Source organism: Onychostruthus taczanowskii, unplaced genomic scaffold (genome assembly GCF_017590055.1).
Source record: "Onychostruthus taczanowskii isolate IOZ18803 unplaced genomic scaffold, ASM1759005v1 scaffold18, whole genome shotgun sequence".
NCBI classification, from domain to species: domain Eukaryota; kingdom Metazoa; phylum Chordata; class Aves; order Passeriformes; family Passeridae; genus Onychostruthus; species Onychostruthus taczanowskii.
Window position 1 is genome coordinate 10,949,231 of NW_024499017.1, and position 27,384 is coordinate 10,976,614.

The 27,384-nt window shown below is 46.1% G+C and overlaps 1 protein-coding gene across 1 annotated transcript; it reads left to right on the forward strand.

Annotated features, from left to right (window-relative positions):
- ATP2C2 (ATPase secretory pathway Ca2+ transporting 2) lies at positions 1-26,668 on the forward strand. Its single transcript, XM_041400785.1, has 27 exons — positions 1-99; positions 5,131-5,241; positions 5,848-5,964; positions 7,985-8,074; positions 8,672-8,707; positions 8,800-8,861; positions 10,036-10,144; positions 10,221-10,370; positions 10,733-10,801; positions 11,108-11,183; positions 11,409-11,475; positions 12,677-12,801; positions 14,565-14,662; positions 16,049-16,150; positions 16,971-17,060; positions 17,467-17,568; positions 18,126-18,282; positions 19,850-20,020; positions 20,352-20,449; positions 20,539-20,589; positions 21,135-21,301; positions 21,949-22,017; positions 22,097-22,213; positions 22,816-22,963; positions 23,533-23,628; positions 23,930-24,071; positions 24,709-26,668. Exons 1-27 carry the CDS (start codon positions 1-3, stop codon positions 24,819-24,821), a joined length of 2,832 nt encoding a protein of 943 aa, XP_041256719.1. The 3' UTR covers positions 24,822-26,668.
- Positions 26,669-27,384: the final 716 nt, after the last annotated feature.

The following is a 27,384-nucleotide window of genomic DNA, read 5'->3' on the forward strand; positions in this document are numbered from 1 at the left end:
ATGGGCGAAGGGAGCATCACCAAATTCTTCCAGAAAAGGTCGCTCCTCCGCTTCGTGCAGAAATATCAGCCCCTGGGAAGCGGCGAGCCGGAAGAGGAGGTGAGGATTGCCTCTTGCCCGGACCTGCTGAAATAGTTTGTGTGGTTGGGGTTCGCTCTGTGCGCTTCGCCTGCTTTGTCCCGCCGGTAACTCGAGATCGCTGTCGCTGCGCTGTCCCCGCTCCGTGCGGGCTCCCGGCAGCACGGGGATCAGGTGGGTGCTGCTTGCCAGGGTCAGGAGCCATGGGGAGCCTTGTTTCTGTGCGGTAATCCAAGAGCTGAGTCCCGAATCCTGCCCAGGAGCTTTGTTCTCTGCTCTGAGGAGCTTCCAAGATAAGGAAGAGCCTGGGAGAGCCCTGGAGCGCCGTGGGAGCTCTCTGGAGTGCGGGCACAACAGGGGAAATGGAGAGCAGGGCTCCCCTGTCCCCAGGGTACCCCTGCCACCAGTGCTGCTCACTGGCAGAGGGGCTGTGACCCTTGGGCTCTCCTCCGTGCTGTTCCTGCAGTCAGGGCTGGTAGCCAGTGGCCAAGGAGAGTTTTGGCTCAGAGCTGCAGATTCCACTGGGAAATACTGCTTTCCTTTCCCGAAAAATGCTGCACTGATGTGCCCTCCCAGCACAGATGGAGCGGCCAGTGGTGGTTTGGGTGACATATTTGCTGTTCTTCTTGGTTTTTCACCACAAAATCTTCCAGTCTGGGATTATCTGACTATTTGTTCGGCACAAGGTTCCTGTGGCTCAAGCCCCAGTTTTTCTGGCACTTGGCAGATGGGTTGGGTGCTCTGCCACGTGAACCCCATTTGTCTAATACCTTCAGCACATGGGCCCTGCCCTTACTCCCATCCCAATGAGCTCCATCCACACACTTGGAGAGATTAATTAGCTTTTCCTGACTGACTGAAGCCTTTCCCAGATATCATTTCAGCTAATCCCCTTTCTGAGGCTTGTCTGTCAGTGTGGCATGGGTCAGTGTCACTGAAGAAGAAAATGAGACAATGAACTCCCACCCTGTGCAGTGCATGGGGTGATGCTGCTCTGCACTCCTCACCCAGAGCTCAAAACCCCAGGAAAAGAAGATCTTGATGAGGTTACAGAAAGTCCCTGTGACCTGGCTTGGTGGGAAGCTGAGATTTCTGATTGCACGTAGGCAGGAGGCCACTGGCAATTAGGCTGGCTTGTTCTTAGGCTGCACCATTTATGCTGTGCCAAAATAAACAGTGACATGTATTTACTTCTAAATCTAAACCCCTCTTGAAATTTAGCTCTGGTCCTTGCAGAGAGTGGTCTGTGTGTAAGAGGAGAGGGAGCTGAGGAGAGCTTTGGCACGGGGTAGGAAGTAGACAGCAGCTTAAAAGGAAAATAAGAACCTGGTAAATCAAGAACTTATTCCCAGAGTATGATTTAGGCTGGTAAATTACTCATTTTTCCCCTACTTGATGGCATTTTGCTACTTCACTTGAAAATAGTTGCAGAGCACTTTCAATCTTATAAATATTTTGGTCAAAGCACTGTGCTGGGCCATAAAGGCGTGATTCCAGGTGATCTGGTGGGATTCCATGCAGGATAAATGCCCGAGTGTTTGTGAGGAAATGCCTTCACAAACATTTCCTGTGAAGGAAAGCCCCAGAGCTGTCACTGTGTCACTGTGGGGCCAGCTCTCCTGTGGCCATGGTGTTACCTGGAGATGGCAGGGCACTCCCCTGGCACAGCAGAGCACACACCCAGCCCTGTCCAGGCTCATGGTTTAACCCCTTTCCTGCAGTGCCCCTTGCAGAACCAGGGGAATTCTTGTGAGGCTGACTTCCAGTTTAGGAAAATTGTGTGTTTCCTGCAGAAATCTGAAGAACAGTGAAAGATTTTTCTTCTGAGCATCCCAGTGTGTGTGTGAAAGTGGGAGAAAAGCCTGGGCACTGCTTCTTTACATCCTCCTTTCCCACTGCCCACGTAGCAGGGGCACCCCAGTGGGCACAGCCCAGGGCAGGACTCTCAAGGGGCTGCAGCTGGGTGCTTCAAATCAGCTTTACTGGCAAACCTGGGGCTTTTTGGACAATCAAAAGAACTATTTTGAGGCTTATATCTGCAAGCAGGGGGACCAGATCTTTGTTTCATGTAAAAAAATATTGGAATTCTGTTGACATATGTTCAACAGTGGAGTGGGAAGTGGTGTGGGAGGTGCAGAAATCGTGGTGGTGGTGGTGGGAAAGGGGTGGGAGCTTGGAGAGGGAAGCCCAGCAAGGCAGCTCTCACCTGCAGGGCTGAGGGTTGCTCTGGGCTGGATTCTGCATTCTGCCTGCACCCCTGCAACACGGGTCTTTTTGCCTGTCATGTCCACCCAAAAAAAAAAAAAAAAAAAAAAAAAAAAGGAAATGTAAAAGGCTTTGGAGAGAATGGTTTGATTAATTTATTGGATTTTTGGCAGGGATAAAGTTTAATGTTTGGAAGGGCTTCATGTAGACTAAATAACCCAGCCCACTCTGGATTGCAGTCCATTAGCTGGTCCAAAGTAACCTAAGACAGGGAAGAGAATATGCAAAGCCTCAGCAGAGGCAGAGGTGGGGGAAAATCCCGAGAACTGATCTTTTGGGCTGTTTGCCAGAGTACACAAAAAGGGCTGTGTGCTCTGCAGAAAGCCCCATGCTCTCTTTCTTCCACATGGGCTGCTCAGTGGCACAATTGATGGATTGTTTTGGGATGAGGGGTGCTCAGGTACCTCCAAGGTGGCTCCCAGCCACACCAGCTGCTCTTTACAGCCTCCAGTATCTCCTGATCTTGCAAAGCAATAGATAAACTGATAATTCCCCTTTTGTTATTTCTTCCTGCCCTGCTGTGTGGAGTCTGCAAGGATAAAGGTTATAAATGTAAATGGATATTGTGGATAACCCACATCTGCTTTGCAATGTAAATACAAAAGCCAGCAATGCTCCAGGAGAGGTTTATTTGTGGAGGGATTTGCACAGGACACTGCCTGGAGCCCCACATCCACGGGGTGGGATGGGATTGGGGCACAGGGGCTCTGCTGAGGCAGCACATGCAGAGGAGGAGGAGGAGAGATTTGGGGCCTCACTGATGCATTTCAGAGGCAGTTTTGGTTGGGAAAAGCTGTGCTCCTGAGGGAGAACCCCTTTCAGGTGTAGCTCAGAGTGCAGGTAACTCATCCCAATAAAGCTGTTCCTGTCACACCAGCCCCTGGCTGCCAGGAGCAGGGAGCTGCCAGCGTTTCTGGAGAAACCAGAGGGCTCAGACCCATCCACAGCCTTCGTCATTTATTTCCTCCACACCTTTTTGAAGGTAAATATTGCTGATAGAGCTGGGCTCTGCTTCCCTTGGGGACTGCAGGCATGTTATCTTCATGTCCAGGTCTCTTCCTGCCCTCTAGCTGCTTTCATTAAAATTTAAACTCCTCCAGGGCAGAGCTGTACCTTGATACCTGTGTGTGTCACCTGCAGCACAGAGGAGCCTGGAGAGGCCACACTAATCAGGGAATTCCAGGATGTGTCTATCCATGGCAGCCTTGTGTTTTCTTCCCTCCAATGCCTTCCATCTCCATAATTGGCTTTTGAGATTTAAGTGTCTTAATGTCAACAAAGTTATAGGGAATGGATGGATTTGTACAACCAGGACACCCAAACAGGGATATAAATACAATAAATCATGAGTTTTAAACATGGAAGGGGTATTTTTGTCCCTTCTCAAGAGGTCTGTTAAGGAGATGTGGAAATAAGGGTGATGTCCGATCCTAGGATGGCTCAAAAAGGGGAGCAGTGCTGCAGCTTCTCTGGGCAAAATGGGATCACCATCTTGAGGGAAATGTGGGAAAATCTGTGGGATCTTGGGCAAATTGCTGGGGGTTTGGAAAGGCAGGTTGTTCTTGGGACAAAATGGTTTCTAAATGAGCCCAGCCCAGACCAAGGGGTCCCAGCAGACTCCTGTGCTGTTCCACTGGGAGCAGGGGGTGCTGGCATCCCTCGTGTTGGCAGCTGGGCTGTGGGTCAGGAAATGGCCCTAAAAAGGGGCTGCAACAGATGGATATGGCTAAAGCCTGGTCAGGAGCAGGGCTTAGAGATGCTCCGAGCTCTCCAGAAACGCCAAGACTGAAACCAACTCCATGAGAAAACAGCCAAGGACATTTTCTGCATTTACGACTTCTGCATTTATGATTTTCTGCATTCATCTCAGGCTTTAGATTGCAAAGCCCTGGATGTTCCTAGAAAGCTTCTGAATATTCAAGTCCCCAAATACCCCTGCAGGAGGATGAGCCAGAGCTGAGTGCATCCCACAGCAAACACTCCGGGGTGCTGGGAGCTGGTGCCAAATGCCTGCCACGCTCTCTGGGGGTTCCTTTCTTAATGAACACACACTCCTGGGCTTTATGGACGAAGGGAAAAGGGAATGGAGCTCCTGCCCTTGGGAAGGGGGAGATTTCTCCCTCTCTGTGCTTGGTCTGATCACAGTGCCTTCATCATGGGCCTGGCAGGGGTTTTGGGGATGCTGCTGCTGTGGGAAGTGCATTTTAGAGAAGGAAGTGAAGTGGATTGGAAGGGAGAGGTTGGGATGCTGAGGGTTTGGGCTGCCTGGATGGGCAGGAAGGGTTTACCCTGCCTGGAGGCAGCTGCAGAGTCAGTGGTGGAGCAAAACAGCCCTGGACACAGGAGGGGAGGTTTCACTTCTCCTTCTGCCTCACATTTCTAGCTCACATTTTCAGTTCATTTATTATATTTTCACATGGGGAAAGGCATTTTCCTTGCTCTGAGCATCGAGTCTGGGCTGTGAGACATTGGCAGGGGACAGAGCTGCTCTGGGGCAGGACACTCAAACAGCACAAACCTTTCCTGAACAGCACCTTGAGCTTCTCTTTGTGGTTCCCCAGCTCCTCACAGCCTCTCTCCCCCCACGAGAACCTGCTCCTGCCTTTGAGCCTGCACTCAGGATTAATTAGAGCTGGTATTAAAGCGCTGAGATTTGGGAAGTGTAATGACTGAAGGAGCCCAGCTGGCAAGGAGAGGGAATGGGATGAAGGGAAGAAGCAAGGAGGTGCTGGAAAGCTTTAATTGACACTGCCCTCACCTAACAATGGCTTTGCTGTGTTCACTCAGCCCCAGGAGGAGTGTGAGCTGAAAATCATCCAGCAGGAGAAGGAGGTGGCAGTCCTGCCCCCGAAGGACGCCTGTAAATGCCACAAGGAGGACTTGGCAAGAGCCCTAAACGTGAGGATTTCCCCTTGGGAATGTGGGAAGGGCCTGAGCTGCAAAATCAGCCTTTAATTGCCTTGCAAACTCCTGCAGTGCCCAATTCCTCTGCCATTTTGTGGGATGGATCCTCTGAGGGTCCCACTGTCAGGGAAAGCTTTGGTGCTTGGCTGTATTTTCTTTTCTGACCTCAGTATTTTTTAAATCCAGGCAGAATAGATTTTATCCCTTCTCATTTTGTTCCCTCTGATTTTTGTCAGGGCGTGTTTATTTTTATTTTCTCTTTAAAGACACAGTGCAACCAGAAAATCCTTCTTTCTTTTACTATTTTAGATTTCTAATTTGTCATCTATGATATAATTTCTCCCTTTTGGAAATAATTTTTTTTTTTAATTAACTTGTGATTACTTTATGGGTTTCTGTGGTGGCTGATGGTAAAATTTTATAGTTTAACAAAAGTACATATTTAAACAGAAAAACAACAGACATTGATTTTTTTTCATGTGGGACTGAGCCATGAAGATCTTGCCTAGTCTGCTAATAGGGGTTTAATACAAATTTGACATAATAAGTTTTCTGTAACTATAATATGAAATGATTGGGTTGGGGTTTTTTCCCCTCTAGGTTGATTTACAGACTGGACTGTCCGAGTTTTCTGTGCTCCAGCGCCGGTCAAAACACGGCTGGAACGAATTTTCAGTAGAGAACACAGAGCCAATATGGAAGAAATATCTGGACCAGGTGAGGATTTTCTGCACAGATCCTCATTTCTTGGCAGAAACAAAACCTGGCTGGGTTACTCTGAGCGTGTGCCTGCATTGAAATATTCAGGGTTTCTACTTCCAGAGGCTGAGCCTTGGAACAGGCTGTGCCCTGGGCACAGGAACTGCTCCTTCTCCTGGGAAAAACCACTGTGAGGCTCCTCTGCAGCTCCCTGAGGGTGCAGATAACATCTGCAAACAGAAATGAACCTTTTTATCTCCACACAGCCCACAAATCAAACGCTGTAGATCAGATTGCTGCAGCATATTTATTCCCTTTAAGGCACGTGAGAAATTTGTGAAAGGTTTGAGGAGAACCAGGGCTGGCTGGAAGATGCTCTGATTTTGGCAGTTCCTCCAGAAAAGGGGCAGCTGTGGAGCTCAGGAGAGTTTTAGGGTTGATGCCTTGTGAAGGCTGACCTAGAACAGGGACTAGATGGAGATAAAGTAGTCTCTGTCAGTAACACACCAGTGACAGGTACATTCAGAAATGGTGCCATGTGCTGTTGACATCCACAATTTCATACCAGCTGCCCCCAAAAGCCAGGCAGAAAGTGATATTTGTTATCTTCTCTTTCCCCAGCTGTGTTATCCTTGAGTTTTGCTTTTATTATCTATTTTTCATCAGTATTTAATACATCTTTCACCTCTCTTTGAGAGCTTTTAACCAGACAAGAAGAGCCTTTTGTTTGTTTGTTTTTATTTTTCATTTCTAACCAGTGATTTGACTGATCTTACTTAGTTGAATCACCAGGATTTGAGTTGCTTTAAAAGACTTCATTTTTATTTCATGGTTTATCCCTTTTTTTTTATATTATTTGATTTTTTTCTATTCTTTAAACTTTAGTGGTAAGGATCACTAAGTCTCTCCAAGGATTCTTTTATTCCTGATAAAAAGTAAGATGGTGTTTTTATCTGCTCAGCTTTAAGAACCAGTTTCTCCTACAGGGACACCAAAGGGATTTGTTGGTACATCTCTGATCCTCCTGCAACCTTTTGGTGCCTCTGGTCCTGCACCATTCAGCAGCCCCTTGCTGTGGCTTTTTCCAGCTGCTATTTTTGTAAACATCCCCTTTGCCTCAGTTTTCTAAAGAGAAATGGAGGGACTTTCACCTTTGGATCCAGCCAGGAATAAATTTAAACCCTGGCTTTCCTGCTGAGCATCACCACACATCTGTTGCACAAAGCAGGCAGATTTATCTTTATCCATTTAATTCCTTTCCATCAATTCCCACATCAGTTAAACAGAGCTGCAATTTTCTCAGGTAGCAAAGGGGCCTCAAAATCTGTTTAGAAGTGAAACAAGTGAGCACCTGACTCCCACAGCCCTCAGTCCAGTGAAGATCTGAGCAGATTAATTAAAGAAAAAATGAAAAAGAAGAAGAAAGAGGATTTCTGGTTTCAGATTCTAAAAAGACAGTAAAGGTTTTGTTTGTCCCTACTGTGCATCTAAGAAGCTTTTGGAATCAGCTCTGTGTCTGCAAAGGGGAGCAGTGCCTGTGCAAAAAAGGGGAAAAGTGGGGGGATTCAGGTGTTTTGGTGTGAACTTCATCCTGCTGGTCCCCAAGGCCACCCAACCCTGGGGGGGGCAGGAACCGCAGAACCTGACCACGATGCAAGGAGGGTCCTGCAGCAGAACTACCCAGGGTTGGTGTGGTTCTTCCTGAGGGACCCTTCCTGCTAGAACCCTTCCTGAGGGACCCTTCCTGCTGCAATCCTTCCTGAGGGACCCTTCCTGCTGTAGTCCTTCCTGAGGGACCCTTCCTGTTGGAACCCTTCCTGCTAGAACCCTTCCTGAGGGACCCTTCCTGAGGGACTCTTCCTACTGGAACCCTTCCTGTGTGACCCTTCCTGCTGGAATCCTTCTTGTGGGACCCTTCCTGAGGGACCCTTCCTGTGGGGCTCTCCCTGAGGGACCCTTCCTGAGGGACCCTTCCTGCAGGGTGTGCAGCCAGCTCACCTTCAGCACCTCTCCTTCCACATTTTCCTTGTGCTCTCAGTTCAAAAACCCCCTCATCCTGCTGCTGCTGGCTTCGGCTCTAGTGAGCGTCATCACCAAGGAGTACGAGGACGCCGCCAGCATCACCATGGTATGTGTCACCTGTCCCCGTCACCATGGTATGTGTCACCTGTCCCCATCACCACAGTGGGTGTCACCTGTCCTCGTCACCATGATATGTGTCACCTGTCCTGCACCCCCATAGTGGTTGTCACCTGTCCTCTATCACCCTGATATGTGACACCTGTCCTATCACCATGATATGTGTCACCTGTCCTCTATCACCCTGATATGTGACACCTGTCCTTTATGCCCATGATGGGTGGCCCCTTGTCCCCCATCCCCACCGTGGGTGCCACCTGTCCTTTATCCCCGTGGTGGGTGTCACCTGGTGATGGTGAACCCATCACCCATGTGACACCCATCCTTTGTCCCTGTGATTGTGGTCCTTGTCCTTGTCCCTTTGCTGGGTGTCACCTGTCCCCCATCACCATGGCAGGTGTCACTTGTCCCCTATCCCCATGGTCAGTCCTTTGTCCCCATGCTGGGTGTCACCTGCCCCCCATCCCCACAGTGGGTGTCACCTATCCTTTATCCCCCATGGTCAGTGTCACCTGTCCTTTGTCCCCACGGTGGTGGCCTCTGTCCTGCCCCTGTGCCCACACGTGTATCCCCCCTCTGTTCCCAGGCCGTGCTCATCGTGGTCACCGTGGCCTTCATCCAGGTGGGTTGTGCAGAGCTCTGCTCCGTGGCCGTGGCCAGCAGGACAGAGCCCTCTGCTGTAACTTGGCTTTCCTCTCCCTTCTCCTTCGCAAGGAATATCGCTCGGAAAAGTCTCTGGAAGAGCTCAACAAGCTGGTGCCCCCCGAGTGCAACTGGTGAGACAGGGCTGCAGCAGGGGCTCAGCAGGGAGGGGGCTGAGAGGGCAGCACCAAAGGGAGAAGAGAATCATTCCAGGTTCTTGTGCACTAGTGAGAACCTGGTCTCTGGAGGGGTGGCACTGTCAATGGGTGGAGCTCCAGGCTGCAGGGAAAGTGGATGAAATAATCAGTATTGATCAGAAATGATTGGATTTTTTTGTTTAATTATTAGGAAAAAATTAGAAATAAGGAGTAGGCACACTGTGGAATTGAATAAATGCTAAGACAGGAGAGTCCCAGAAGAATCCTGCTCCACATCCCTGCAGCATCCTGCATTCACTGTCTCCCCAGGCAGGAAAAACCTCACCTCTGTATATATGTGGGTTTTTTTTTTGCTTTAGGGTAGTTTTTCCCCACAAGAGCTGGGCACGAAGCAGCCCCTGAGTGCAGGTGCAGGTGGGATGGGGTTCCTGTCCTGCCTGGTGCTGCACACACGTGTCAGGCACAGGCACAGCCAGGTCACAGCCCATGGAGCAGCTGCAGGGTGGATCAGACACCGCTTTCCCCACGGCTTTGATGTTTGTTATCAGTGCTGGAAATCACAGGAAACGTTTTCTATTCTTGTCTTTGCAAATCAGTTTTCTCATGGCCAACAGGAATAAGTTGTGAGGCTCAGGGAAGCCTTGCCCTGCCAAAGAGGTGTGGGTTTTCCTCTGGTCCAAAGTTCACCCTGGAGCTTACAAACCCCACTGTTGTTTCTTTATTTATTTATGATATGACACCAGAAGCATCCAACTGCCTGGAAGGCTCCACTTTGAATGCAACAGTGGAATGCCAGGGGTAATTCTAGCTTTAAAAAGCCTCTTTTTAGGTTCAAGAATCTGCAATTCATTATTTAAAGCATGAAAGCACAACTTCTTATTGCTCCTCTACTGTATAAATAATGTTTAAGTCACTTCTGAAATGTAAATCATCCATAAACTGCCCATCTATTTATGAATTACAGCCAAGCCCAGGCTGAACATAATCCTCTGCTCATTGCTATGAAGATTTTCTGTTCTTATTTACATTGGAAGCTCTCTGGGGCAAGGCTTCTTGCTTTCTTGCCAGCCACATTCCCAAGCTTGCAGCAGGAATAAAACCCTCACAGCCTGCTTCCCTTTCTTATTTTTCTTCCATTTTACTCCTGTAGCCTAAGGGAAGGAAAACTGCAGCACCTTCTAGCACGAGAGCTGGTTCCTGGAGATATCATCTACCTGTCTGTGGGTGACAGGGTTCCTGCAGACCTCAGGCTCATCGAGGTAAATTCAGCTGGAAACGAGCCTGGCTGGCAAAGTCCTTGTCTTAACAGTGCCAGAAATGCATTTTTTAAATTAGGTTACAGATCTGCTGGTGGATGAATCCAGTTTTACTGGAGAAGCTGAGCCTTGCAACAAGACTGAGGGTGTGCTGCTGGAAGTTGGGGACATCACCACGCTGAGCAATGTGGTTTTCATGGGGACCCTGGTGCGATACGGGAAGGGAAAAGTGAGTCCTGGCATCACTGATCTTTTCCTGGCCATTAATTACAGATTCTTTTGGTGTGGGCATGGAGAGACAGGAAAAGGTGGATGACACAGGGCAGGTTAGGTTGGATATTGGGAAGGAATTCTTCCCTGTGAGGGTGGGCAGGCCCTGGCACAGGGTGCCCAGAGCAGCTGTGACTGTCCCTGGATCCCTGGGAGTGCCCAAGGCCAGGCTGGACAGGGCTTGGAACAGCCTGGGACAGTGGCAGGTGTCCCTGCCCATGGCAGGGGGTGGAACAAGAGGCTTAAGGTCCCTTCCATCCCAAACCAGTCTGGGATCCTCTAGGTTTTTCCACCTCCATCTCTCTTTTTCCCTTTTTCCAGGGCGTGGTTATTGGCACGGGTGAGAATTCCCAGTTTGGCGAGGTGTTCAAGATGATGCAGGCTGAGGAGGTAACACAGCCCTGTCTGGGGAAATGTTGGATGTCCTGCATGAAAGCTTGTGAGCAGGAGCAGTGCCAGGAGCCAGTGCACTGGGCTCAGCTCTGCTTCTGCCACAAAATGCCCATGTGAGTGAGGGACACCAAAGTGACAGAGAAGGACAGGACAGGCTCTGCCTGTTGGAGGGTTGAGGGTGGGAAAAGCACAAGGGACCATGGATTGAAACCAGGACTGTTGGGTCACTTGTTCTGGGCTAACCATCATCTCCTCATCCCACACAAGAACAAAAGAAAAACCAGTCAGCTCTGACTTTTCCAGACTCCCAAGACACCTCTGCAGAAGAGCATGGACAGGCTGGGGAAGCAGCTGACCCTCTTCTCCTTTGGGATCATCGGTGAGTGGGATGCAGGGCTCACACTTGCATGGTTGGCTGTGGGATCCCCCTGTGCTCTTCCAGAAGCACTGCTGAGTCTGGGTTACCTGGGCTTTGGGGGTTCCAGCAGAGACAGCAGAGAGATTTGGGTGCCTCACTGCATTTTTAGTTCCACAACATCAGCTAAAACAGGTTAGGGAATTTTTTAATTCATTCTTTAATCAGATCCTTTACCCACTCCCCCAGGTTTGATAATGCTCATTGGCTGGCTGCAAGGGAAGCATCTCCTCAGCATGTTCACCATTGGAGTCAGGTGAGGACTGGAGAGCCCTTTTCTCTTTCATTTCTAATGAAACATCCCAAGGAATTCCCTGTTCAAAACAATGGACCTTTCACATAAGAGAACTTGAGTAAAACCTTCCACAAATACATATTTCTCATGCACTGGCAAAATTAATGTGAGGTTTAAGCAGAGTGGAGAAAAACGGAACCAAGCTTGAGGGTTTATTTAATTTTGTAAACTGTTATCTTGAAAATCTTCACTGGCATCTCTACCTCATCCTGCTGTGAGTGCCCTTTCCTATCTGTGCTATGAATTTAGTGGGAGTGTACCAACAGCAAATATTACTCTTTGCTGTTCCTGCTGGATTTACATCTAAAGAAAGGAATGCACACATCACACAGCATAAAGAAGCATGCACAGCTTCTTAATCAAACACAATAAAAATGTGTTTTCAGCAGTGCCCATAAAACCTGTTCACTTGGTGTTGTCATGGTTCTAAAATCAATTCTTAAAAAAATAATTGTTCTATGGAAAAAAAAAAAATCCAGGTGAGGAGACAACAGAGAAGCCAAACTGACTCAGTGCCACCTTCCTGTCTCCAGGGGATGTGGTGGCAAAGGAAAGTGGTTAATCCTAAATTTTGGAGGGCAAATTATAGTTTTGTAAAGTCTCATTTTGCACATGCCTAGAAGCATTCAGAGTTTCCCAAGGAATATCTAATATCCAATATACAGACTAGGCTGGATTTTTCCAGCATATCAGGTGTTACAGGTTTTGATGGTGGGGACATTTGAGGAGCTGGTTCTGTCCCCCACTTTGTGGGGTAAGAGAGCAGGTGAGGGGCTGCACATGGCCAGCAGCCAGTGGCTAACATGTGAGCCCTGATACCAAGGAATATTCAACTCCCATCCTCAGAAAGTTAAATAAATGAAATTAAGTCCAGCCTCTACACCTCTGCTTAACCAGAAATTACTGCTCTTTGGCAATGTAAAGAAGAAAAATAACTGCTCTGTCAAAATCATCCAGGAAAAGTTTGAAGGGCTGGATAAATATCCTGCTTTTGAATTTAAAGTGTGCCAGGATTGTATTGTATCCTGCTTTTGTACTTACAGTGTCCCAGTGGCTATCCCCTTAGGAAAACTCAGCCCTGGGGATGTCCCTTTGGCACCCTTGGGTCAGTAACTGTGGTTTGGCTCCTGTGTTGAGGCTGTTGTGTCTCTGCTGTCCCCAGCCTGGCCGTGGCTGCCATCCCTGAGGGCCTGCCCATCGTGGTCACTGTCACCCTGGTGCTGGGAGTGCTGCGCATGGCCAAGAAAAAGGTGATTGTGAAGAAGCTGCCCATAGTAGAGACCTTAGGTAAGGCTGAAGAGGGGCCACACGGCTTGGTCACTTGCCAGGCTCCAAAATCTGAGCTGGGCAGCCAAGGACTGGTCCAGAAAAATAAATTTGGAATAGGCTTACTGGGACAGAGCAACCCACTCAGAAATAAATACATTTTCTACCCTGTGGTTCTCACTCTTCTCACTTAGTTTGGTGATAGGAATACAGGCATGTGCTTGGAATGGTGAAGCCCAGCCCACAGGGAGCAGACACACATTGGGTTAAAATCTTTGTTTCTCCTTCCTCTCCATGCAGTGGGATCCTCCTGCAGGTCCATCCCATCCACTTCTTCAGTGTCTGGCTAAAAAAACCTCCCCAGCCCCTTCCTGACAGCAGAAATAAAGCCATTTTTCCTTCTGCAGTCTGGTTGGCCATCCTCCTGATATCCAAAAGGTCACGGAGAGGGGGACAGAGGGGACTTGAGAAGGTGCCCAGCACATCCTCACAGCTGCAGGGCACAACACACCGGGGTGGAAATGTTCTTCCACCTCCCCTTATCTTTAATTTGTCCCTCACTCCCAGGTGGCTGTACTCCAGGCTGTGCTGCTCTGCCCTGGGTCAGCGTGGCAGGGATGTGGAGGAGGAGACTCAGTGTCTCTTTAGCACCACTCATTAAAGGCACAATAAACACCAAGGCTGGTCCGTGCAGTTCCCAAAATCTGCACGGCCACGTCCTGCAGCTAAAACCTGTCCTCTTAGGAAACACTGGTTTGTTTGAACTGCCCTTGTTTGTTCTGCAGTTAAGGAATCTTATCAGCCTGATTTTATTGTCTCTGCCCTGACCCAGGACATCTGAAACAGCTTTTCCCTCCTGAGGGAATTTGTTCTGCTAGGGCTGCACCCACAGAGGCGGAACTGCAGGTGCAGAGAAGGCACAGCCAAAACTGGCTGTGGAACTCCTGAAAAGGAGAAAAACAATCCTTCTTCAATTATCAGTCACTATAAATGAGGTATTGGAGGTCACAGCTTTGCTCTCTGCTAATGCTTCCAAAGTGTGATTCATTTAACTGCAGCTCAATCTGCTTTATTTTCTCTCCAGGCTTTTACCTGGAGGTCACTGTGCTCATGGGGTCTGTGCCTGAGCACTGTGATCACCTCCAGAGCCAGGGAAGATCCCAGAAGGGAGCTGGAGCCTGATGCTTGTTTTGTATTCATTTCCCCCCTTCTTGGGAGTAGAAACTGCTGGAAAGTGGTGCCTCTGCTAATTCACCCTTTTGTGGTATTTTGTAAATGGGCTCTGTAAAAGGTGCTTTGCTGGATCAGGATTGGCACAAAGCAGAGCAAAGAGGCAGATTCTGCTCTCAGATGTGGATCTTTGAGTATTTTTTGTGACAGTCTTTAACCCTTCTCCTCTCACAGTCCCTTGGTGAGGCAGGGAAGGGCTGCGATTCCTGATTCAGAGAAGCAAGGCTTAATTGGCAGGGTGGGAATTGGGTCTGTCTTTTTGGAATAGAGCAGCTGTTCTGTTGAGTGATATTGCAACTCAGAACCATTAACCAAGACAATGTGTCCCTCTTCAGGTGTCCCCTACCACATCTCACACCCAAATGAGGCTCACAATGCCCCAGTGTGCACTCAAATCCTTCCCTTCCCTGTTAGGAACCTCACCCATTTCTCGATCTTTTCCCCCTTTCACCGGTGCAGTTCAAACACCACGAGTGAAACTTGTTCTCCCTCCTCTCAATCTCACTGCTGGGCTGCATTATTTACCAGTTCTGACTGAGCCATCCCTGCCCCAGGTTGCTGCAATGTCATCTGCTCAGACAAGACGGGCACTCTGACTGCCAACGAGATGACGGTGACGCGCCTCGTGACCTCGGACGGCTGCCAGGCTGAGGTAGGGATGAGCAGCTAACCCAGCCTTTCCTGCTGGAATCCAGCAGCACTGAATCTGCCTTTGGTTCACTCAGACCCAAACCAGGCAGGCTGGCCAGACCCAAACCGAGCAGTTTCTGTCACTTTCCATAAAGAGAAGGGATTTTTGCAGCCCCGAGGACAAGCAGAGGTGGGGCTGAGGGTGCAGAACTGCTCAGGTCCCACAGAGATGTTCATTGGAGAAAAGGAGACTCAGAGGTGACCTTATCACTCTCTACAACTCCTGAAAGGTGCCTGTGCTCCGGTGGGGCTGGGCTCTTTCTCCAGGCAGCACTGACACAACCAGAGCACACAGTCTCAAGGCTGTGTCAGGGGAAATACAGGTTGGATATTAGGGAAAAGTTTTTCACAGAAAGAGTGATAAAGTTCTGGAATGGCTGCCTGGGGAGGTGGTGGAGTCACCATCCCTGGGTGTGTTTAACAAAGCCTGGATGTGGCACTGGGTGCCAGGGTTTAGTTAAGATGTTCAGGGCATGGGTTGGACTCAATGATCGTGAAGGTCTCTTCCAGCCTGGTGATTGGCATAACCTGCTGTTCCCTGCACTTACTGTAAATCCTGCCACTGACCTGTGGATGTGACAGTCTGGTCAGAGAGAGAAAGCCAGATAAACTTTCCCAGGAATTGTTCTGGGGAGTTTTGAGAAGGCTGAGAGAAAGAATTAAAACAATCTTGCAGCTTATGTTTTGGTCAGTTGTTTTCTCACAAGATGTTTACCAAAGTGTGTCTCCTTAATTAGCCAGTGGTGTGATGGGTTGTTGATTAAATGATCAATCAGGTCCACCTGTATTGGAATGGTGTATAAAAGAATAGGTTTTCAATAAAACTCAATTTAACCTCCTGAAGAAACCTGGAGTCTATGTGTCACCTCACTCCTGTTCCTGACTCAATGGTGACACTGAGCCTTGCTGGTCCATCTCCTGCAGGAATATTTATTGTAAGAGCAGCTTCATTCACTGCTTGGTTCATTCCTCTCTATGCAAAATGAGGGAAAATGCAAAATGTGAGGCAGAGGAGAGACAGACAGTCAAGGAGGCAGGGCTTGAACAAACCCAGTGATGCCACTACTGCCAAAGGTCTGCATTTCTCCCCTGAGCTGCAGGAAACTTCTGGAATCACAGCAAACAAGTTCCCTATAGGACAAATTCATCCTTTTGTCCCTAAAAATCCATTTTTAGTGTGATATTGCCACTGTCTGCAGCCTTTCCTTCAAGCATTGCCTTGAGAGAGAAAGCAGAACCCCTGCACTCCTTCAAAATGAGAATTTTCTTGAGTGCAGCCCCCTGCACACATCTGCAGTCCAGTCCTGCCTGGAAAAGGGGAAATTTTCCGTCTCTGTCTCTCCCTCAGGTCAGTGGGGTGGGCTACAATGGAGAAGGAAATGTTTACCTTCTGCCATCCAAGGAGACCCTTAAAGAATTTTCCAACATCTCCATTGGGAAACTCGTGGAGGTAAGTATAAATTATGAACCAGCTTATCCTAGTTACATTCAGTTTTCAGTTGCACAAATATGTTTGGATAATTAGTGTGAAAAAAACCCACTTTTGTAACCCTAAAATGGACTGGCTTGCTAAAACATTCTCATGGAAAGACTGAGTGTGATGTAATTCCTGAAGTTAGGAGTGAAAAGCAGCGATCATAAGGCATGCAGGGAGAGACCAGAGCCATCAGCTTCAGGAGTCAATGATATTCTGGATAAAAATACAATTCTGGCAGAGGAGAAACCAATACATTTTATCCTGTCCAGGTTTTTAATGTGCACAATTTCTAGCCATTAGCCAGCTACACAGTCAGTTTATAAATGTAATTGTGATGTTCTCTGGGTTTTGTGTCAGCTTTACATAAAATTTTGAACATTCAGCTGTAGGCTAAAGTGGAGTGTTTGGGTGGTGAAATGATTTGAGCTGGAATCTCAAATGGAAGCTAGGTCCTGCTTTATTCATGCTGCACATTAGAAACAATAGGAGGAGAGACTGAGCTTTCATTTTCATGATCTATGAGCTCATTAGATGTATCTTATGTTTTCCTGATGTTAATTTATCCAAAGCATAATATTTTACCAAAATACTGGTGAATGTTATGCATTAAGTGGCTTTAGAAAACACAAGAACTGATCTCAAGTGATGCTGCTAAGGGGAAACCTTCTTCCAAAACTTTTGGGATGTGGCCTCCCTTCATTCCCCAACCTTCCATTATTTCATTTAAAGAGATGAAAAAGCTGTGACTTCAGTATGACAAAAATATCTCATGTTAACCTGTCGCTTTCTCCAGGCTGGCTGTGTAGTCAATAATGCTGTTATCAGGAAAAACAGTGTGATAGGACAACCCACAGAAGGAGCTCTCATTGCCCTGGCAATGAAGGTAAGACCCTTAGAGTTTAAAAATTCCCTGCAATTCGAATAAATAAATAAATAAAAGCAGGATTTGTGAATAAACCCAGAAATCTGCTCAGTCCAGTTTAGGGAACGGACTTGATCCTCCTTTGACCCAAAGCCTCACAAAAAGGCAGGGCAGCTCCCTAATTCTTTAAAATGTATCAGGAATCAAGCTTCAAACTCCAGTTTAATTTATCCCATATCAGGCACACCAAAAGGGAAGAAATGGTTTGCAGTATGAATTTTGCTCTCCTCATGCTTCTCTTGAGCTCTGTGGTGTCTGACAGCCTGGAAGGACACAGTCAACAGTCAGTCCTTGTGATATGGAAAATACATCCAGCTTTTGGCAATGCCCAGCCTCACAGTGCTCTTTTTGTTTTACCTTGCTTCAGATGGAATTAGCTGACATAAAGGACATTTATGTAAGAAAGAAGGAAATTCCATTCAGCTCCGAGCAGAAGTGGATGGCTGTGAAATGCACACTGAAAAATCAGGTAAAGCAAACAGGCAGGGGCTGGTTTCGTGTTTCTAATTGTGCACCTCAACAATGGGCATGAAATGGTATCTCTTCAGCAAATAATGTTTTCAGGAGTTAACTATGTCGGGAGAAAACGGAACAAACCTCAAAATTCCCAGCTTGGGTGGATTTTTAGCCTGTAAAACTGAGTTTGAATGGGAGGGAGGAATACTTTTCATACAGTGGTTCCAGCAGGAAACCAAAAGCTTTTCAGAGATAACTGACAGGGAGAGGTCTGGTGTTTGGGAGGAAAGATTGGCCCTTTATCCCTTACTGGGTTAGGGAGCTCATTTTGGCTGATATTATGCTCTGGTTTAAAAACTCCCCAACCTTTTCATCACCATGCTGTGTGTGAGGGCTGAACATGAAAAATGGCCAGAGCAAAAAATATCCCATCCTATCCATAATATATGCTCCTGGGCATCTCTTGAAACAGGGAAAAGAGGAAACAGGATCTTTTCTATCTACAATTAATGACTTATTTAAAATGTCCTCCTTTTTTTGGATAAAGTGTATTCTCTCCTTGCTTTCAAGGATCAGGAAGATATTTACTTTATGAAAGGAGCATTTGAAGAAGTTATCCAGCACTGCACTCTGTACAACAGTGGTGGCATCTCACTGGCACTCACACCCCAGCAAAAAGCCCTCTACCAGCAGGAGGAAAAGAGAATGGGCTCCTCAGGACTTCGAGGTCAGTCCTTACTGCTTCTTACAGGTTGTCTGGCCTAAAACTTTCCTACTCTGTTATGGTTAGGATGGGCAGAGGCTCAGTCCTCACAAAATCACAGAATGGTTTGGGTTGAAGGGACTTTAAAGCTCATCTCATTCCCACCCCCTCCGCCAGCCCAGGTTGCTCCAAGCCCTGTCCAACCTGGCCTTGGACACTTCCAGGATCCAGAGGCAGCCACAGTTGCTCTGGGCACCTGTGACAGGACCTCCCCACCCTCACAGGGAAGAATTTATTCCTAATTTCCACTCTAAATCTCAAGTTTCACCTTAAAGCCTTCAGTTCTTAGCATCACTTTCATGGTCTCTTCCCAACTCTTGTCAGAGTGCCAAGGGCTGTGTCTTAGGTCTGCTAGCTGATCTGTTTTTTTGTGCTGGGTTTAAATTAGTGAGTTTGAAAGGAGCTGAAAACAAGCCCTGGAAATGTGAGTGTTTCTGTTCCACGGAGAGCTGTGATTGTGTGGGACACCCTCTGGGCACTGCACTGCAGAGCTTTGTGCTGGGCCCAATATAAGTGCTGCTCTGCCAATTTTTGTTTTGGAGAAGACAGCAACAAAAATTCACTTTGGAAGGAGTTCCAAACATGGATTTGAGTGCTGAGATTTCTGTTTGAACCTTGGTTCAATCCTTTGCAAGGCCCCAATCTCTCGATCTCCTGATCCCAGCTGCGTGTCAGCGCACAGCCCACAGGAGCTTTATCCACGTGTCACCTCCTTCATCACCAGCAACATCCCCTCAGAAACATCTCAGATTTCCACACAGTGACACAGACACCATTCCCAGCTCGTAAGGAGATGAGGACAAGCCTTGGCAGCTGGATCTAGAGGATGGTGGAGTTAATGTACAGATTCTCCCACCCTGTGTCCTGTGGTTAGGAGCTCCTGTGCAGCGCTTGATTTACAATATCCAAATTATCTGCCCTCGTGGCAATGGCAGATTACTGCTCTGAAGGGAAGTGATTAACTCAGGCAGCTGCTGCAGCTTTTGATTCCATCATCAAAGCAACGCTGACATGAACCCCTGGCAAAATATCCTTGAGTGATCTAAAAATGATTGAATGATAATGGGTGTGCACCAGAACAGAGACAGAATGTTCAGAGCCTGGATGTTTACATGATGGGAGTTTCACTGGTTTAACTGAATTTACATTTCACATTTTTAGGTTTTAAAAAAAGTGTAAGTTTTTGCAGGAATGCTATTGTTTGACTTAGGAGTTTAGCAGTGTCTGGTTTAACATAACACTGTCCAGATTTAATCCATCTGCATTTAGGCAGACAGCTTAAAATTAGAAAGAAAGAAATCCTAAGAGAAACATATCAAACAGAAATGCTCTCATTCAGAGAAACTATTATTTAGTGGACTGAATTTTTGTGTCTATACAAGATCTGATTGTAATGACTAAAGAACTGCTTTTAATAACTTTCTGCTGAGAAACAGGCAATTTAATATATTCTCTAAATGTTCCTTTTAAAGCACGGAAATACATCATTAACAATTTAATCTTGTCCTGTTTTTCTCCCCTCTGTTACTAGTACTTGCTTTGGCTTCAGGTCCAGAACTTGGCAAACTAACATTTCTAGGTCTGGTGGGAATAATTGATCCCCCAAGGGCTGGGGTGAGAGAAGCTGTGCAAATCCTGTTTGAGTCTGGTGTGTCAGTGAAGATGATCACTGGAGATGCCCTGGAAACAGCTGTGGCTATAGGTACCAAACTTGGCTGCTCTCCTGGGGGTCTGTGGTGTGTCTGTCACATCAGTCAAGTGTTTTATCCCTTAATAATCAACTTTGTCATCGTTTCTGTGTGTGCAGTAGAGGCTTTAAAGGTCATTGAGTTTTTGCTTTTCCATTGAAACAAGCATTAAATGGAGTATAGAGCAGCTACGAACTTTGGGCCAAATTCCAGTAAATTGATTCCACTATTTTAGCACCAGAAATGGCAAAATCTCACTGTAAGCCTCTTAAAAGACACAGATAGCATTGCTAGGATTATAGAATCCACTAATTTTTAGAGTGTGAGTATCTCTTTTCCTTGTAGGACAGAATATTGGTCTCTGCAATGGGAAGCTGAAAGCCATGTCTGGGGAAGAGCTGGACCAACTGGCAGAGGCAGAGCTCTCCTCCACTGTCCAAAATGTAATAGCTTTGATTACATAAAAAAAGCCTATTTCCAATAGCTTCCATCTAATATGAGATTATATTTTGTCTTTTCTGTTGTTTTTCAGGTTTCCATTTTCTTCAGAACAAGTCCAAAGCACAAACTAAAAATAATAAAGGTACTAAGAGCCTGTGAAATTCATTGTACACCTCGCAAAAACAAGGGGGAGGGAGCCTCAGTTCTCTGGATGGTCTGGTCTTCCCCAGCAGCTTCAGCTCAAACTAAAGGACTGTAAAACCCCAGCTAGAGCTGGGGTTTCTCTGAAGGCATTAGCTGTGGAATTGGATCTGATGATCCTTGTGCGTTCTTTCCAACTCAGGATATTCTATGATTTTATTTTTCTTGCAAGTCTGGGCCCAGGCATACAAAAGAAACTAGTGAGGTATTAGCGGCTACAACATCAGGAGAATGATTTCTGAGGGTTTTACTCCCCTCTTCTAACTTCTGCTGGAGTTGTGACATTCCCTATACTCCTGAAAAACCTAATTCTTGGTCTGAGCTTTGTGCTCTGTGTGGTGCCGAGTCCATTTCACCCTCAGAGTCCAACAGAGCTTCTGATCTTTCAATACAGAAAGAGCAAAGCAAACAGTGCAGACTCTGAAATTGCCAGCATGGCTTGTTCATGTTCTGGCTTGGGAGCCTCTGAGCTGTCCCCTCCCGCAGGCCTTGCAGAGGGCTGGTGCCGTGGTGTCAATGACAGGGGACGGTGTCAACGACGCCGTGGCCCTGAAATCCGCGGACATCGGGATCGCCATGGGACGCGCGGGGACAGACGTCAGCAAAGAGGCTGCCAACATGATCCTCGTGGACGATGACTTCTCCAAAGTCATGTAGGTTTGGAGATTCTCTTACTCTGCAGCTCTTTTCTGGCTGTCCACTGCAGCAAGCTTGTAGTGTGAGGAGGGTTGGGAATGGAAGTGGGGAGCCCCAGGCTGGCTCTCGCCTTTAGTTGCACACATGGCAATGACTTTCCTTCCAAGTGGTGCTGACCAAGCCACCTTTCACCTGAAAACCCTGGCTCCTCACTGCTGTGGCTATCTGAAAACACCTAGAAATCTGGGTAGATCAGAGCTTTTTTGGTCATACTTTGGACTTGGTGATCCTGGAGGTGTTGTTCAACCTTTATGATTCTACCTCATGCTCTGCCTCATCCAGGAAGCTCAGAGGAAAAATGTAATTTGCAATGCTCTGTTGGTTCATAACAACAGAGAGTGGGCAGGGTACAGTGAGTATATAAATAGGTCCCAGGCCTGCTTTATGAACCAAAACCTGGCCACGTGACCCAGGCTTTCAGATCTACACGTTGACAAAGGAATTGTAAGTGAGAAGCTGCATTGACAACCTCCTCCTGAGCTGGGCTCTGAACTTCCACTGAAATAAGGGCTACAAAAGACAATTGTGTTTTGAGTATCACAGGGAGCTCAGTGTAAAACAGTGTGAGTGCTCTTTACTTAATAAAATCCCCTCTCCCTTCCAGGAATGCAATAGAAGAGGGAAAGGGAATATTTTACAACATAAAAAATTTTGTCCGGTTCCAGCTGAGCACGTAAGTTCCTGTTTGCTTCAGCTCCTGTGAAAGCACCTTCGGGGTGAGGCCCTGCAGAATAATGTTCTGTGCTTTGCAGGAGTATTTCAGCTTTGAGCCTTATTACCCTGTCAACAGTTCTCAACCTACCCAACCCACTCAATGCCATGCAGATCTTATGGATCAACATCATCATGGATGGGCCACCAGCACAGAGGTATGGAAGAGTCCAATGAGCAAAATAATCTTGGGTTTAATATGTCTGAATTTGGCCTAGGAACACAAACTGTTGTGATTCCTCATCAATCATCATCAGTGGTTCAACAAGCTGCACTTCTGTTCCCTCCTGGTCTTTTGAAAAGCACTTCACATTTACATGATGTTTTCTGTATTTTCCTGGTTTATGGTGGAGTCACTTAACTATTCCATTTTTTTGCCTAGGAATGGCCTGTTATCCTGAAAATACCACCATGGAATAGTGGGGATATGCCCCAAAATCACAAGACTTAGGAACCTCATCCAACTGCTAATTACAACTACAGCTAAATACCATTACAGCTTCCTCATTATGCACGCTCTCACAGTTAGCTCTCACTCCGGCGTGATCTGATGATCTAATGTTATTTTAGCAGCTCAATATGCAGAAAAGACCTTTGCTATCAGTGTCATGGACAAATTTGGGCCTTATGTCACCTCGCTTGAATATTCATGCTGTGTCCCAAAGAATTGCATCCTCCATCTCCATCCTGGTTTCTCAGGATAAACACTTTGGGACACCCTGCATTAATTAACACATCCCTCTGCTTCTCTTGGAGGCAGCTTGGGGGTCGAACCTGTTGACAGGGACACCATCAAGCAGCCCCCCCGGTGCATCACAGACACCATCCTCAGCAAATCCCTGATCCTGAAAATCTTCATGTCAGCAATCATCATCATCAGTGGAACCCTCTTTGTCTTCTGGAAGGAGGTGAGGGAAATCTGCACTCGGATCTTGTTTCCATCAGGGTGGGTGGAGCACAAAGTGAGGGCAGTTTCTGAAGGACGTGAGGACTTTCTGGAATCCATCCCATGGAGAAGGCTCAGCGTGAGCAGAGGGTTGAGAAAGCAGGGTCAGCTCCCAGCTCTGCTCCTGCCTCCCTCTGTTACCTCTAATTTGGTCCTTCCCATCCAGAATGGAAAACCTATTACATGATGTGGCATCAATACTTTAAGGGACTTTTCACCTCTAGCTTTCCATTTTCCCAGCAGAAAAGTACAACGGACTGCTGTTGGTACTTGAGGTTTCAGTAATTTAATTTAGGATGTTCTTCATTCAAAGTCCACATCAGTTTAAGAATTTAGAATACAGTTGATAAGGTCATAAACTTTAAAATTAGCAGAGAGAACTGAATGCTACCTCTAATAGCTAGAACTAGATTTACTCCTTTATTACCCTTTGATTTGACTGAGCACATTAAAGGGAACATTTAATTCTTCTATTGAATTGGTATATTTTTATAAGGTTAAACTAACCCCTGAATTTTTGTGTGCTTCCAGAATCCAAAAGGGGGCATAACTCCTCGAACCACAACAATGACTTTCACCTGTTTTGTGTTTTTTGACCTCTTCAACGCCCTGACATGTCGCTCTCAGGTGAGATGGCTCTGTCAGCAGTAATTTCTTGTCTCAAATCACAAACATAAACATCAGAACACCAGCATTTTGCATAGTAAGGGATTTTTTAATGTTATTTAAAGTAGTATGATTTTTATCAACTTTTTATACAGATAAAATTATCCATCACAAGTGCAAATACACATTCAATTACGTAGCTCTAAGTTAGCGTTTATGTAACTTAAAAAGCAATGGAGATGAAATGTAAAGGAACAGGTGTCATTTAGCTCCAACAGAGATTGGGAAAAGCTACTTTTTGATTTTTTTTTCCCTTTTCTAGACAAAGTTGATATTTGAAATCGGCTTTTTCCGAAACCGCATGTTCTTGTATTCCGTGCTTGGGTCATTTTTGGGACAGCTGGCAGTTATCTACATCCCTCCACTACAAAAGATCTTCCAGACAGAGAATTTAGGAGTGTTAGGTAAGCTGCAGAATAAATAATGGTTTGTTTTGTTTTCTTTTCCTTAAAGTGACTTTAGAAAGCTGATGCCATTCCCGGTTTGCTGCTGGCTCCCCACACATCACTGGTAGAGGAAATCAACCAACAGCTCCAATCTCTGTGTATTTACACAGAGCTGTACCCCAATAGTACAAGTATTTCATATTATCCCACCTTACATTATGAATTTTGATTTACTGCACGTAAATGGAGACATGCCAAGATTTTCCAGCTCTGTATGATGATATTTCTCAGATCTCTATGCAGACACTCCCTTTGGAAAGAGCTGAGTTAAACTTCACTTTCCCAGCTGAAATGGAGCACGGATTTTCATTTAAATCAGCAAATTGCACTCTACCACACCATTTTCCATCGACATTAGGCTGTGTCATAAGCAGGGGGCAGGGATCCCAAATTATTCCTGTTTCCACCCTCCAAGGGGACCATCCCAGCTGTGGCTGGCCCGTGTCTGCTGCAGTGGTGTCCCTAACTCTCAGCTGGCAAGGCACAGCGAGGGCACACGTACCCAAGGGCTCACCAGCCCAACTCCCAGCTGCAGGAAGGCCCTGGGCTGGGATTCCTGCCCAGCTGAGCTCACCTCCACTCTCTCCTCTCCCAGACCTGCTGTTCCTCACCGGCCTGGCTTCCTCAGTGTTCGTGGTGTCCGAGCTCGTCAAACTCTGTGAAAAGCGCTGCTGCCCCCCAAAGCACACCAAGGGACGTCACAACTGACTGAGACTGCTCTAAAATACACCTGGAACAGAGCTGTGATAATCCAAATCCATGCTTTGTGACCCACACATCCTTCCTGAAGGTACTCAAGTCCAGCTGTACCAACAGTCTTTACACCAGAGACTCTTCTACCCACTCCACTTGAGCTGTCTGCAGAAACCTCCAGAGTGGCTCCTTTTTTACACCAAAAGCAGGTATATTTTTATAACACTGATCTGTATTCCAGAAGGCTGAGCTACTCCCAGACAAATGAAGACTTTCACACCTGTACAGAAAAATCTATTGTGCATAAACTGAAATTTTATTTATTTAAATCAAAATCATTTTTATTAATAAAATCTACATTTTAAAATGTTACTGACAAGTATCTGAGTGAGACTCGTGATTTAGACACATCCTTTAATGTTTCTCTAGAAGAGTGGAAACGACCTGCCTTGAAGTATTTCTTTTCCTTCAATCTGTAGTGTTTGTGGATTCCCAGATACCCAGGCTTGACTCAGCAAGACTTTCTAGGAAACTCTGGGGAGCTGTCAAACAGAGCAGGGAGCTGAAGTGCCAACCCTCAGCTGTCAGTTTTGGTACCCGTGTGACTGACAGGAGAAGAAGGGAAGGCTGATCAGACCCAGTGCTCAGCAGAGGATGGATTTAATGGGAAAGGGACTCACTTCCAAAGAGCCTGAGAATAAAGATGAGTCAGGAACAGATCAGGGATGTTGGGCTTTGCAGCTGGGCCAAAACTGCACTAAAGAGACTGAGCTGTTCAGATCATAGCTAAGCCTACTGCTGACAAAAGCTTTCTGGACATTTTTAGGTGCATGAGCCCAGATTTCTTAATCATTAGTTTCAGGTTAAAATAAAAATTGAGTCTTTCCCAAGCCCATCTTTTACATTTAAAGAACAATTTGGAATAATCCCATCTGATGGTTGGATCAGTGGTGTCCTAGTAGATAATACTTCACTGAGACATTTGCTGAAGTGTCAGTGTCAGTTTTCTTCTTGCCCCAGCTTAACACCTTCAAAGTGAAGAGGAAGAGTCTCAGACACAAACTTGTCAAAAAACTACAACTTCAGAGGTCACAATGCTATGCTGATAGTCACAAAATGAAGTTTAAACAGGAGTACATTTTGGATTCATAGACTAGAAAGAAACAGCTATATTGATACTCATTAAAAATCAAAGAAAACTTGGCCACTGAAATATTTTTGGTGGAGAGTAGCTTTGTACAATTCAGGGTTTTTTCTATACCCTTGCAGATGGTTTCAGTTCTCAAAAACAAGCTTGTAATGGAAGGAAAATAAAGTCTAGCTGCTTATTTTAACTGCAGAAATTCAACTGTCTCATCCTGTATGCCATCTACATGGGAGTGTTCAATAGGCTTAGTCACTGCTAAGTGAAAAAGACCTCTGAGACTCATGGTGGGAGTTTGAGAATGCTCAAACAAAAGCTGCTATCACCACACTTACAGACAGCATCATGTACTTACTACTCCTTACATTGTAAAACTTAATATTATTAATACATATCGAGAAGAAAACTATACAAAAGTATCAGTGCAATTGTTCTGATGCTTATTTTTTTCTGTGTGTTACAAACTTGGGAGACTATTTGGTTTCTCTAAGCAAATACAGGAAAAAAGGACATTCTCCCAGGCCTTTCACAGCACTCTCTGAACTGGAACAAACAGCATATAAATGCCCCAAGCATTAGTTCAGGTACTCCACAAAACACACAGCTGAGTCCTAGGATACCTGGCTGGAGTGATTTGTTCATGCTCTCCTTTCAAGACGAAATTCATATTTCATTGTTTAATACAATTTTTACAAATGAGATCTATGTTAAGGCACAAGTGCAGATTGTTCTGAAATTCATGTTGTTCAATACAATTTTTACAAATGAGATCTATGTTAAGGCACAAGTGCAGATTGTTCAGAATATTCCAATCTGGCTCTCTATGAAAAACAACAGGTGGGGGGAAAAATCTCATACAAGAAAACACCAAGGGAAAGAATTTTAAGGAAGGCCACATGAGCAAAAATTATAGAATTCTATTGTTTTTCTCTAAGCTGCAAAGACAAACTCATGCCAGGACAAAGGGGATTGGACACAGTCCTGTTCCTCAGGAGGAGGAAGAGTGACAGTCAGAGACACTGATAACCAAACACTTCTTGCTGAGTTAGAAACTGCAGCCCCTGGTAAAAATCAGGGTTGTTTTTGACAAGTTAATTACACATAGAATTAGCAAGGTCAAACGAATAATTACTGAGTGATGGGAACCAATTCAAGTAGAAAAAATCCTGAGTATAAGAGACCTGACAAAACTGCTGCTGACTGGTGAAGAGTCACAAAACAGAGCACAACCCCCAACAACTGCACTTCACATTGTGGGGATTCTTTTCCACAATAATGATTCATTATGTGGAAATAAAGTGTACAGCAAGCTTCTTTAAACATTTCACAGACATAACCCAGATTTTTGTTTCTTTCACAAGGTATCTGCAGATCCTATTCTCAATTAAGTGTGGCTGCTTCTTACTCAACCTTTTTTGCAGCCTGATCTTTTAC

Excerpts from the sequence above, each read along its gene's own strand:
- ATP2C2 (XM_041400785.1), top strand. The coding sequence starts at position 1 with ATGGGCGAAGGGAGCATCACCAAATTCTTCCAGAAAAGGTCGCTCCTC. Across the intron at positions 5,242-5,847 it reads ACTTGGCAAGAGCCCTAAAC|GTTGATTTACAGACTGGACT; the intron begins GTGAGGATTTCC and ends TTTCCCCTCTAG. Across the intron at positions 5,965-7,984 it reads GGAAGAAATATCTGGACCAG|TTCAAAAACCCCCTCATCCT; the intron begins GTGAGGATTTTC and ends TTGTGCTCTCAG.